Source organism: Podarcis cretensis (assembly GCF_951804945.1).
Source record: "Podarcis cretensis genome assembly, chromosome: 3".
NCBI lineage: Eukaryota > Metazoa > Chordata > Lepidosauria > Squamata > Lacertidae > Podarcis > Podarcis cretensis.
In genome coordinates, this window is record NC_137172.1 from 75,187,544 (window position 1) to 75,201,737 (window position 14,194).

At 43.2% G+C, this 14,194-nt stretch overlaps 1 protein-coding gene across 3 annotated transcripts in view; it reads right to left on the reverse strand.

Moving 5' to 3' along the window:
- CRYBG1 (crystallin beta-gamma domain containing 1) overlaps positions 1-6,095 on the reverse strand; it is a 91,388-nt gene extending 85,293 nt beyond the window's left edge. For all 3 annotated transcript variants that reach the window (XR_013837596.1, XR_013837597.1, XM_079971596.1), the window contains exon 1: positions 4,345-6,095. Coding sequence is in view for 1 of the 3 variants with exons in the window: in XM_079971596.1 (XP_079827722.1) it covers positions 4,345-4,928 (584 nt within the window). In the remaining 2 variants the exon portion in view is untranslated. The remainder of the gene's footprint in view (positions 1-4,344) is intronic.
- Positions 6,096-14,194: the final 8,099 nt, after the last annotated feature.

Consider the following 14,194-nt stretch of genomic DNA (forward strand, 5'->3'; position numbering starts at 1 on the left):
TAAACAAGGATAAGGCAAACTTTTACCTTTCAATAAAAAGTCGTTTGTATCATTGAAAGTTGTTATTCTGTTTTTCTTTTAAGACAAAAGATGTTAATGTAGGAGTTGTTTTTTCTAAACTAAAACCTCAGTATTCAGATTAAATTTTTGTGTTGTCACTTTGTGGTAAATAAGTGGGCTTTGAGTTGCAGTTTGGGCACTCGGTCTCTAAAAGATTTGCCTTCACTGACCTAGCCAATAAGAAGAAACCTGCTTATGCAGTAACAAAATGGTGCAGGGAACAAACAGCACTCAAACAGCAAAAAACAAAAACAAACAAACAAACAAACAAAACTGACCAAGATTTTTTAGGGGAGATAATGGCCCCACTAAAATTTTCACAAAATTGATCATCTAAATACTTTTTATTTATAAAAGCATTTATATATTGCCCTCTCATAAAATATAATGGTGCCTGTTACTCACATAACCAAATAATTATTAATATTTCTAAATTCTTTCCAGTTTTTGTGCAACTTTTGTGCAGAATACATGAGGCCTTATACAAAAATCTAATTGTCACACAAAATATTCAGTCATAAAAATACTAAATATAAAAATTAGGGCCAGCCCACCCTTGAGGCAAGGTGAGGTGACAGGAGCAGCAGACCCATCCTCCAAGGAAAGCATCACACGTAGATCTTTATTCTCCCCTTGTTTCTGATGTAGAGCTTCACTCACTTCCTTCTTCCCTAACGGGGTATGCGGTGCCATTTTGTGGTTTGCCTCAGGTGCCAAAATGTCTTGGCCAGCCCTGTTATAATTGCACTGGACAAACATTGTACCAATACAGTTTACATGAAGCTTCCATCTCAGCCTCAGACAGACAGAAGCTTTTAGAGTCTGAGAAGGTCCTGCTTTCACTGACCCCTTCTCAAGCCAACCCAAGAACCCTGACAATGTATGGCTTTAAAGGTTAAAAGTTAAAACCAACCCACAGAATTTGTGGAATCTAAACTGACAGACCAGCAAAAAAATATGCTCTGTGAGATCCACTCCACTAAAAGGCAGTTTACAGAATTCTAGAACATCTGCAATAAAGTAACCCCTGATTTGCACAGGGGTTGCATTCCAGATCATTGCATATACAGTAATGGCAGAGCATGCATAAGCCTGTTCTGCCCCAGCCCACTCCACTCCATTACAACCCCCATTCTGCTCCCTTTTCTGGCCGCTTTTGGGCCACTGCAATGAGCGTGGTTGTGTGTCAACTGTATGCATGTAACTGGGTCATCTTATTTTCCAGAGGGATAGCCATGTTAATGTGTTGCCACAAAAAAGGAGAATTTTGTGACACTACAAAAGCCTGACATATTTATTTACAGCATAAAATTTCATGGACTAGTCTCTCTCCACTTGGACTCTATAGTGTATGAAAGTTAATGCCATGATAAATGTGTTACTCTTCATAGTGCCACAAGATGCTCCTATGTCCTGTGCATAGTTACTTCAAACTTTCAGTGGAATGAGTGGGATTTAAATCAGAATGAACACAAAGTGATGGTTCAGTGATGGAGACAGCAAGAATTCTTTTTAATCTGGAAGGTAAATAAAAACTTAACAGAATTTTGATTGTATTTTGAATTTTTACTCAGGAATTTTACCTCAGGCATAAAATGATTTATGTTTGTTAAGAAAATAACTGATGTACACATAAAATATGTTAATAAAAACTTAACTGTTCCTATGGAAATGATTATTACTAAGCAATACATATTAATTAATAATAACATAAATTTACAAGTGTGCACAGATTTTGAATAATAGGTCAGGTATAAGGAACATAGTTGTAATGGACTATTATCCTTCAGTTCTTTTTCACAGACAAATATGACCCTTTTGGACTAAAACTTTGTTTTATGTGTGAAATTCCTCTTCATGCTTGTTTGCACAATTTATCTAATTTCTTTACATTTAGTACATGCTTAACACAAGATAAGAAGACACACAAAAGGAGCTTTACTATGTCAAAAAAAAAATCAAACAAAATAAAGCAGGGTAGGTAGTAAGGATTGCTTTTTTATGAGAGTATTGTCTGTATCACCAGATTATTTGTTCTAAGTATAAAGGGTCATGCATTGAACGCCCTCAGAGAAAATCTTCCACACACAGATATTCAATTTTCATCTTGCTGGTAAAACCAATGGAACTATATAAATAAACCAAAATAACAATGTAGTCAAATCTGAACTCAATGTTAAGTTTTCCTGAGTTCACAGATACTTAGGCTGCCACCAGCCCCCCTGTGAAATGGATTGCAGCCTTAATAACCAAATGTACATAGGGGACTGCAGCCTTAACTACCAATATTTTTTTTTATTCAGTGTTTCCTGAACATGTAAAATATTTACTTGTTTTAAAGTTTATTTTGTATGTCACATTGACTTGAAAAAGTGATAAACATTAAACATAAACAAAAGTTCTATTCACCCAGGATGCTAGCATAGCACATGAGATCATGTATGTACCTGTTACTGTATAAATTAAAAAGTAACAAGGATGCTACAATCTCAGTTGGCAAGCAATGGCACTATTGTTCAGTACCAACAATAAAGAAGTACTTCATGCAATGCATAATTACCGGTAACCTATTTGGGTTAATCTCTGCAAAATGCAGAGTTGGCCACGGTTTTACACAGCTTCAAAAATGTCATGGGAGGACAGTCAATTGTTTTCTATTTGCCATTGCTGCTAAACAAAAAACTTCATATTCATATTTCTATTTAGAAGGAATATATCCCTAAGTGCCAGATTCTGGATACGATCAGCAAGAGGGAGCCACCTTCATCATGCTGTGCTTTTAAGATTCTCAGGGACATCTGGATGACCCTGTTGGAAACACAATGTGAGGCTAGGTAGAATGTTGTCTAATATAAGGGTGGAGAACCTATGGCTTTCCAGAAGCTGCTGGATTCCTATAATCTCCAACCATTGGCAATGCTGGCTGGGGCTGTAGAGAATTGAAGTCCATCAATATTTGGGGTCAGAAGTTCCCCCCTCCTGTTCTACTCCACCAATGCAATTTCTTACATTGAACAAGCAAAGGACAACCAAGAAATGGATACGTTTAAATGGTTTTAAGCTCATTCCATCTTAGGTTAAAGGCACCAAGATAAAAATACAAACCCTTGCAACTAGTAAAAGCATATTCAGATGTCACACTTTCCCTTCCCACGAATAACAGCTAAAATTCAAGTAATGTAGCATTCCTACAATGAAGTGGAAAGGAAATCAAGGGGAAGCGAACAGGTTTGATCTTAAAAAACCAAAAACACCTTTCTCCAGGTGACTAATACGAACTGTCCAGGTCTGTTTTAGTGCCCCCTGCAGCAGCTTTACATTTAAGCATCCGAAGAGATTTTACTATATGTATTACAGTATTTTAATATTTTTTTTGGAAGCCGCCCAGAGTGGCTGGGGAAGCCCAGCCAGATGGGCGGGGTATAAATAATAAATTATTATTATAATTACTATATTTCCAATGCTGAAAAATGGGGGTGGGGTGGAGCGCGCGGGAGAGATAAAGTTTGGCACAGCCTGCGAAACAGCTTCCTTTCCATCGAAAGCACTGAGAGATCTTTAAAGCAGAGACCATGGCAGCCTGGGTTAAAAGCCAGGGCGGAGTGGGGGAGAGAACGCGCGAAGAAAGGGCTGCAGGAGGTAGGGAGACGTTGTGCAGGACGAATCAAGGCGAAGCCAAGGTTCCAACTCCCAACTGCTGCGAACGCCAGAGGCAACGGCAGCTGGGTCCGCATTATCAACAACCCCAGAAAAGAGCGCTGTGCCTTTAAGGCGGTTGGCGGGGGGGGGGGGGGCCCTCACGCTGCTCGACGGTTTCGCTTCTCTTTGGCCGGGGGAGGGGGCGACGGGGGGAGACGGGGCATGTAGCCTTTACCACACACCTGTCCAATGGGAACGCTCTGCCACTCTGAGGGCACCTGCCTGGCGGAGGGGAGAGGTTTTGGGGTTGGACTAGACGACCCTTGGGGTCCCTTCCTACTCTACAATTATACGCGACGTCTATTATTGTTGTTGTTATTCCGCCCCGTATAGAGTTGCCCCAGCCACTTCCACAAAACACACACACACAAGTCCCTCAAACATAAAGAGGGGCGCAGTCAGAGGAGCCCCTGGGACCCGAAAAACACTGCTGCCCATATAGCGCAGCTCGTTCCCCCGAGTCCCCTCAGAAGGTTCCGGAGGGGCGGGGCGGGGAGAGAGAAACCAACGGCCGCGAGGTGACCGTTGGGGGGGGGGAGGCAGGTGGCTGTGGGCGCGCCCTGACAGGGAGAGGGGCGGCGTTACCTTTTGGTGGGGGTCGTGGGCTCCCAGGTGGTGAAGTAGGACAAGTGGGAGAGCGAGGGAGACGGGGGCTCGCTCGCCCCTCCTGGGCTCCCCTCCTCCGGCAGCGCCGCCGGGCGGTCCTTGCGCTTCTTCTTGAGGCGCCAGTTCCCGAAAGCCGAGCGCTTCTTGCGCTCTCCGGAGTCGGCGGCGGCGGCGTCGTGGCTGTGGAGATGCTCCTGCCGCCCCTGACTCAGGGACGGGGAAGGGCAGGGCGGCGGGAACGACGCGTCTCTGCCGCTGTCCGGCTGCGAGTCCTCGGACTCGCTCTTGTGGAAGAGCCTGCCGAGCTTCTTGAAGCCCCCTTTCTCCATGCTGGGCGCCGTTCGCCTCCTCGACGGGATCTGGTCCCGGGCAGGCGGAGGCACTTGTGAGGCGGCGGCGGCGGCGGCGGCGGCGGCGGCAGCAGCAACAACCGCCTTTCGCTCCAGAGGCTTGCCAGGTGAATGAGAAGGTGCTCCGCCTGTGCGCGCGCCCTGGTGGCGCCGAGACATGCAGTTGAGGTTGGCGAGAAAGGCGAAGCGCCTCCTAAAGGCAGCACCAGCCATGGCAGCGGCAGCTCAGCCAAGCCAAGACTAGACAAGCCACGCCCACGCCCGGCCCCGCCTCCTGGGCGCGGCTGAGCGTTCGAAAACGGCCGGGCTCCCCGGAGATTCCATGCGCTGCGCTGCATTCTACTTACTTATTTTGCCCCGTGCTGCTGCTGCTCCTACTGCTGCCGCCTCCTCCTCCTCTTCATGGAGGAGTTTCCTCGCATTCCTTCGTCTCAAAGCCCGACGATCGTTATCTCGCTCCGCAAAGGAAGAAGCGCATTAGCCGGGGCTCTATTGCGCAGGAAGGGAGAGGCTGACTTTATCCGCGCCGAGGGTGCAAATTATAAGCCATTATCATTTGTTTTTCCTGATGAGGCCGAGATTACCCACAGACCCGGATTCCTTGTGCAAGGGTTGCAAGCAGAGCTCGGAACGCACCTGGAGAACACCAGTTATTGCCAGCTGACGGTGGACATATCAGATGACAGCAGAGTTTTGCAGGATGTGCCTTACAGATACTTAGGCAATTAATAAGTCCAGTGTCATGCTAGAATTATCATCAACCAAGACATTAAATAAAGATTATCTTTCTCTCTTTAAATAATACATATATCACTCTTTATCTGACCAGGTCACTTTTTATCTGAGGGTGATCTGCTATCATAGTGTAGAATTAACAACTACCATCAGAATTTTACTACACAAGTTAATAATGGAGTGTTACGCCTGCTTAACCATCAGTCCAGAGTTGTTCTCTCTAATACAGGAATGCTTTATTCAGCATGGTTTCACATGACTCAAGTGGAGCAACTTCTACCACTTTCCCTCAGTCTGCATTGCTGTAAACATCAGAACAAAAGATGCAAACTAGCATCTTGTTACTAGAAAAGGCTTTATGTTTGTATTGCAGATGAGTAAGAGTTTCTTTTAACAGCACAACCCTCAGACCAGTTATGCCAGAATCTGTCTAATCATAACTGATAAAAAGCCAATTTTCTTAATCAGTTTTCCATAATATTTTCTTAATTTTCTTAGAGACTTCAACAGGATTAAGATGGTTGCTGCTGTCCTAAAAAGCATAAGGTGGGGGTTTTTTTGGGGGGGGGAGATAAACTTATTTCTCTCCTTTGCTCTCTCTTGCCTTGCAAAGAGAGGAAAGGAAGCCTGCTTTATGTTCACAATGGCAGCCGTGGGGAGGTGTACGGTAAATGGGGTGGGGGTGGCAAAGTGTAAAGGGAGAGAGGAGGGGGTTATGGGGTTTGGTGAGTAGGCAGTGTTGGAGAGCAATGCAAGTAGGAACACAACCCTTAGTTGTGCATGAAACAAAAATGCACCTTGGAATTTTCTTTTCATTGTTTATGACATATGTGAATCTTGCTAATGTAGGGCAGAATGTAGAACAGAAATCCTATGTGGGCTTTACAATGGCATTAAAAGATGTCAAAAAAAAACAAGTTTAAGCAACACCTGTGAAAACACCCTGTTTGGTCTTAACCCAAGTAATCTGGTTTAATTCCTCTGTGAACTGTAGACATGGTGTATTAATAGACCTGCTGTGCACTCTGTCAATTGTAGGAACTGAAATATATAAGCAGAAAAAAATAGTTAGTTCCAGTAGACAATTATGGAAACAAAGTTTACAAGTGCTCAAAAGAGGAACTGATGAAGACTGGGACCAATCATGAGAAGAGAATGGTAAATCTATTATAATCAAGAGGAAATTCTCATAATTTTAATTGAGTAAACTCAATTACACTATGTACACTATGGCTTGATCCTGAGTTGCTCTTCTGTAAACTGTTCCAGTGGAGGCTCCATTGGGTGGGGCAGGAAAGAATGGTAATTTTCACTTACTGTATTCCATTTTCACTTATTCCACGCAAAGGAGTAATTTGTGTGGGTAGAGGGACAAAGGGGTAATTGGAGAATTCACAATATTTCAGTAATTATTGGTTTAATAGTATACCTCTACTTGACATATCAGTCTTCAGGAACTTCCTAACAGGGCACAGTCCGCAAATCATTTAAGGAAGTTTGGCTGAAATGAAATGAAGCTTGTTGTGAGTCACCTTGAGGAAGCTCTGGCTGGAAAAGCCTCAAAATAAATATTAATCTGAGAGGTAGCGAACTTAGTGCCCTCCAGATGTTGTGGACTAAAATCCCATCAGCTCCAGCCAACATGGCTGATGATCAGGGATGATTGACACCATGTTGACTATCCCTGGTCAGACTGAACACACATAGCCCCCAAGTATTTGGGGGAGTTGAAACATGACACTATACTTCTCAATATGCACTGACATAAACTTGGGGCATTAGTGATTGTCATTTCTGATGTTGCACTTGGAACCACCGTCAGTAATCACCACCCTTGGCATCAATTTCCTAGCACAGCAAGTCTTGGGATTAACCATGATGGTAAGGCTCTACCCACGTTTTGTTCTGAAACTGTCAGAACAATAAATAAACTAGATGAATAATCCAAAATAAGCCATATGAAATTGTATTCTTTCTGGGATGGATGTCTTTGTAAAGCAATGGTCCCCAAAACAGTTTGAGCTCAGAGCCCCCCTTCTGAGTTTAACACTGCCTTCTCATGCCTCTCAGATATTATCATTACAGGAAGAATCAAACAGAAGAGTTCTCCTGAAGACTATCTCCTAAAGTGGTCTTAACTTTAGGAAAACATAAAGAACAAAGCAGCAGCTTGTTCTAAATTCTTTTCTTCCCAAATTATATTAGGATGATTGGGCAAAAAAGATGAGCCTGGATTCATTGTCAGACAGCATTCAATGTATCCTGGTCTTAAATGATGGGAGATGAAGACTATGCCAGTCCCAGGATCCTATTCCACTCTAGAACTTCATGCCTCAGAAGAAGGGTGTCCTAACTGTTTGAGAAACGTTGTACACCCCATGTTAAACTTGTTTCCATTGCTTTATCCAATGCATGCTACACAGTATTCTCCTCAGTCCACAATCCTCTTTCCATTAAGTTGATTGTAATAATATATTCTGGATTATAGGGTTGCCATATTTCAAAAAGTAAAAACCAGGACACCCCCAAAGTGAGCTTTTTTTAAAGTAAACTCCCAAAAGTTATTGAGCTTTCTGCACATATGGCAACCCTAGGATTGCAGCTTTGCTATCTTTATCGTATTTATTGCTCAGCAGGAAAGTCTGCACAGCCTTCTAGGTGTGGCTGGAAACACTAGCTACTGTAGCTTCCTTTCAAAATAAAAATCCAGTTATGCTACTAAAAGTTTAGCATACTAGATTGTTCTGGCTAATTGTCAAGCAAGCTGCTCAATCTAGACATACTGCATAAGTTAAAGTATCATTTTTACAAGGTGAAAAACCTAGCATATTGAGATTCTTACACAAGATGGAGAAGTACAGATAGATCCAAATTAATACATAGATTTGACTTGAGAAACTGGTCACACCTTTTCAATGAATTTTATGAGCCTATATAATCTGTGTGACTGCATTTGTGGGTATGCAGTGGTAATGTCTGTGAGTAACATTATTTGAATCTGTTGGGTTAGTAATTCATTTCAGGGTTGCACTAGCACTATATACCTTTACTGCTGTGTGATATCCATGATAATCATTGGAAGTATTCCGTGTTTCAGTTGCATGTTAATACTAGTTCTACCAAAAAAATAAAATAAAAAAATAGTAAGCATTATCTGGAGAACCAGGGAATGATTCAGTGTCTTCGCCAAACAGAAAACTGTTTCAGTCAGATAGCACTTTATTCTGTTTTTCTGATGTTTCCTTACCTGGTAATTTCCATGTTTTAAATGATCTAACGCAACATAAAAGCCACTTCTGGAAATCTAGTGGAAGCTTAGCACTCATTTCTGTGTGAATTGTTCCCAGAAAAAAATCCATTTTCAACCCCGTTTACCCAAAAATCCACAGGAGGTTTGTGCTGTAACTTCCCCACCTGGAACTTCATGCCTCAGAAGTTCCAGGTGGGAAAATTACATGGATCATGCCATGTGATTAAGTTTGGGGTGGCATTCCAGCATAGTTCTTTTCCACCAGTTTCATGGTGAATTGTGGGGAAACAGAAGCATGCATGCTCATTAAGGGTGGTGATGTCCATTGATGCCTTTAGCTACTGGTGTGAATGAAATTTAGTGTAACATAATGGTATATCGATCAAGCAGGAACAGATTTGTAATGCAAAAGGTAAAGGTACCCCTGACTAAGGTCCAGTTGCAGACGACTCTGGGGTTGCACACTCATCTCACTCTATAGGCCGAGGGAGCTGGTGTTTGTCCACAGACAGCTTCCAGATCATGTGGCCAGCATGACTAAGCTGCTTCTGGCAAACCAGAGCAGCGCACGGAAATGCTGTTGACCTTCCTGCTGGAGCGGTACCTATTTATCTACTTGCATTTTGACATGCTTTCAAACTGCTAGGTGGACAGGAGCTAGGACCAAACAACGGGAGCTCACCCTGTTGCAGGGAGCTCACCCCGTCGCAGGGATTCGAACCGCCAACTTTCCGATCAGCAAGCCCTAGGCTCTGTGGTTTAGACCACAGCGCCACTGCGTCCCATTAATGCAAAAGGTAATGCAGTGTAAAAGGAAACTGAGACAGACGTGCTTTCATTATAACCTGGAAAACTAATTCAATAATCCCCATATCTGAATGCACCCAGAATCAGGCAAAGTGTAATTTTGACATGCAGCATTTCCAATGTTGCTTTACTCATGGAAACATGGTGAAGGTTATATCACTTTTATGAGTACAGTGGAAATCAGGTGGAACAGAATTAGTAAAATAACAGCAGAACTTGTATTTGGATGTTGCAAAAGTAAGGTACTCAACCCAGAGAAACTATGAAGAGAATCAGCATGCAATGTCTGTCAAAGAACTAGCAATACCTTCAAAAAAATGTATGCATGGTCAAGAGAGACATATCTTCACTCAAGCAATGTGCAATCATATACTGACTTCTGAACATTCTTCAAATAGTTAACAGGGCCTAAGATCCACCAGAAAATACCGCTGAGCTCACAATACTGAGTTAGTGATATAGTAATAGAGGAAGTATTCTCCTTTATATAGTTTTGTTGCCAATAAATAATTATAGAAGTTATGGTTCAGGATATTCCATTCCATTTTCTCCACCAACAACAGATAAATAACACCTTGTGGCCACTGAGCATGCTCGACCCTTATTGGGCTATTTTGGAGAGGATTTTTCTTAAAGAGTTGTGTGGACACCCCCCCTTGTTTCTCAGTACCCCTGTTTTAATTATATAGCCATCACAACTCAGCACCGTTGTTTGCCATTAGCATGTACCAGTGGTACTTGCAACTAAATGTTGCAGAGTGGAATTCTCCCTGTTCAGGATTCCAGCCACTCCATTCCTTTCCCCCTCTCACCTAGTTTTTGGTCCTTCCTCAACAGTCAGTCAGTAGTATACTGTGGCACTCCTAAAAAATTTGCTCCTCTCTCAAATATTCTTACACTTCCCCCTTGCACATACATTTGGCTACATGGGCACCAGCACTTTCCTCATAAAGATTGGAATTAGTATGGTGTTAGGAGTTTGTGGAGGGCTAGATCCTCCTAAATTCTTAGATTTAGTAAATTTAGTATTAAGGGAAGCTGCCAGACACTGAATCTAGCACAGGGGTAGGCAACCTAAGGCCGAGGGGCCAGATCTGGCCCAATTGCCTTCTCAATCTGGCCTGTGGACGGTCCAGGAATCAGCGTGTTTTTACCTGAGTAGAATGTGTCCTTTTATTTAAAATGCATCTCTGGGTTATTTGTGGGGCACAGGAATTTGTTCACCCCCCCAAAAAAAAAACATAGTCCGGCCCACCACATGGTCTGAGGGACAGTACCGGCCCATGGCTGAAAAAGGTTGCTGACCCCTGATCTAGCACACCAAACCAGTTTTCCATGCTCAGGAAGTCACTTGAGACAAGATGGGCCATTCACAAGAAGCAAAGAGAGCAGAGTTCTGGGCCATTAAGAATTATTGGTAATGCAAATATTGCCAGCCAGCAGAGGGGAGGAGCTCCCCCCCCCCTGCCCAGTAGCAGAGACAAAAGCCAATGGCAGCAGACAAGGGCCAGGTTTACAGTTTCGACTTTGAATGACATAGGCTGGGGGAAGTCCTTGGAGTCCAGTAAGAGGATAAGGAGGGGCAGAACTGGGTATGTGTGCTGGCAATGATAGGCTGGAACTAAGGGGCACAGAGTACAGTTGTACCTCGGCTCCCGAACGCCTTGGGAGTAAAATGTTTCAGCTCCCAGACAATTGAAAACTGGAAGTGAGTGTTCTGGTTTTCAAACATTCTTTTGGAAGCCGAACATCCGACGTGGCTTATGCGGCTTCTGATTGGCTGCAGGAGCTTCCTGCAGCCAATCAGAAGCCACATTTTGGAAGTTGGACGTTTCAGAAGTCAAACGGACTTCTGGAACCAATTCTGTTCAACTTCCAGGGTACGTCTGTATGGCTTTTTGTTGTCCTTTGAAACCAGTGCTGCCCTTAAGGGGGAAGCCAGACACTCATAAGATGTGAATGCTTTGCAAACTCACCATCTAGGTGCAGGTTGTATATATGTGTAAATTAAACCATATATCATAAAGACACCACAGTCTCCACTGTGCCTGATTTCTGAAGGAAACCCGAATCCTGGGTAAGCACCTAGAACCCCTGGAATCTTACATCACTTGGAGCTAGGGGCGGCGTGTAACAACATATATTGTAGAGGCCATGTATTCCTAAACAGCACCTTCTGATGTGGAGCTCTTTCCTTTATCCCATGATTCTTTTATCACAGGTGGGGAAATGTACTCTGAACCCATTCAGGGGTACATTGATCTGTTCATATATAGCAAGGGTGGGGGAAACTCCAGCCAGTGGGTAAATCATGGACTGCCAGACTTTCCCATTTGGCTCATGAGGTCATTTTGGGCAAACCATGTCCATCCGCCCTACACCTAACAACATACAGGTAATGTTGGGGCTAGGCCCAAAGGGCGAGACTTTGTCAAGTGTGCTTGAGCAGCTTCCCAAGTGTCCAACAGACAACTGTCAGGAGCCTTTGAACTGCTGCGCAAATCAAGGACCTGGCAGGATCCCTTCCCCTCACATCAGGTGATGTGAGAGAAGAGTGATCCTACTTGGTCCGGGTGCAGGAGAGAATTCCCTGCAGGGAGCTTGCTTGTGCACCCAAACTCAGCATTAAGGAGGATCACCCTGCATTGGCTGATGCAAGGGGAGAGTGACCCTGCTTGGTCCAGAGCTCCTTCAAGGAAGGCCTCTCACATGCTTGAACCCAGTGGTAAGGAGAATCACTAACCCATCGCCTCCAGCATTGGCTGATGTGAATGGAGAGTGATGCTCCTTGGCTCAGGTATGTTTTTCCACTTCTTTTCAGGGATTTGAAGTGAAGCAGTTCCTGAAACAAGGGGGGAAAGCCTTGCTTTTAACATCACCTTGCTGCCTGTTTTCGTTGACACATTTCTTGACTTGCACACATGAATGAAGCAATAATTACCTGAGTATTAAGAAGGCATCATCATTAGACAAATAATGCAAAGCTCCAGAACTGTTGCAGGAACTAAGCCACTTAAATATACAGTAGCATGTATCACTCATTATTTTTTACAGCATTCCTAGTATTGTTTCCTATTATGACTACCATTACATCTCCTATAATGCCTTTAAAAGTAATTGTAATGGAATTCACCTGGAAAAACTAGACTGTAAGAAGGCTGATCACAAAATGTAAGTGGTAGACTTTTGGAACTGACAGATACAGAAGGAAAGAGAAAAAAAGAAGAGGCAAAGAGCTGAAGGTTGGGAGACATCTTGAAGTGATGTGGCACATCAAGGGCTAATTGTAATGTGGGAATGGGATGGCAAGGAAGGGATGCCGTGGGCCAGATGGGGAGGTCTCCAGGACTGCAATCAGCTCATGGGCCAGCAGTTTCCCACCTCTGATTTGCTATCTAGAGTTGGAAGGGACCACAATGGTCATCTAGTCCAAACCCCTGCAATTCAGGATAATTTTGCCCAGCGTGGGGCTCAAACCCAGGACCCTGAGATTAAGAGTCTCATGCTCTACTGCCTGAGCTATCCCAGTGTCAATTACAGTGGTACCTCGGGTTACATACGCTTCAGGTTACAGACTCCGCTAACCCAGAAATAGTGCTTCAGGTTAAGAACTTTGCTTCCGGATGGGAACAGAAATCATGCTCCGGCGGCGCAGTGGCAGCAGGAGGCCCCATTAGCTAAAGTGGCGCTTCAGGTTAAGAACAGTTTCAGGTTAAGTACGGACCTCCGGAACGAATTAAGTACTTAACCCGAGGTACCACTGTAATGGCAAATGAAGTAAAGCAGGTAATAGTGGCATGTAAACTGGGGAAATCACCCTTTTGTACCTTGCTGGGCTTAAATTAATGGGCATCTTCCAATAAAACCAGATAAATGTTTTAAAGGAGACCATAATGTTCGAAGACTTTTAATGAATAATTCTAAATTTTGTTTTTTTATTTTTGTGTTTTTATTTTGTATTCTTAAGCCCTGAACCATCCTGAGATCTTTGGATAAAGGGTGGTATACAAATTTAATTAAATAATAACAATACTGTTGTTGTAAGACTTTGTTCTGTTATGGAACATGATATGAGGCAGGATAAATTACAAATAGAAATCACATGCCTTTATTATTTGTAGTGGGTGGGTTACAAAAATATAACAATTAAAATAAGTACATACATTTTATTACAATCATAAAATAAACCACAAAGACACCCCTTTAAAGAACTGATACATGCTGTCGTCCTTACAGGCAAAACTTTCAATTCCACCCTCATGTCATTTACATTGCTATATTCAGAACAATAGCCATACAGGTGCACTGTGTTGTTCTAAGCTAATGCCAGGGTAGAGTAGTGAGAACTGAAGCATTGTGCAGGCATAAAAATTATGTTGGATCAAGAAAATTAAAATGATAATGAAACAGATGCCTTCCTGTAAGCATCTGCCTCTTCACCCATAGATCCCTTGTTTCACTCCTTAGAATTAGTGTAATCCACCCCTCCCACACTTCATTCATAATTATTCCTTTTCTGACACCTCAAAACCACCATAATCCTACTATGGCTTTTCTTAGACCTGAAATATTTCTTCTCCTCTATTATACAGTACTTGCATTCCTCCCCGCCCCCGCCCCCCAAATTCTTCACCCACAGAATTAGGCCCTGCACATTTATTTATTGGGTGCAGTTGTCTGTCAGGGG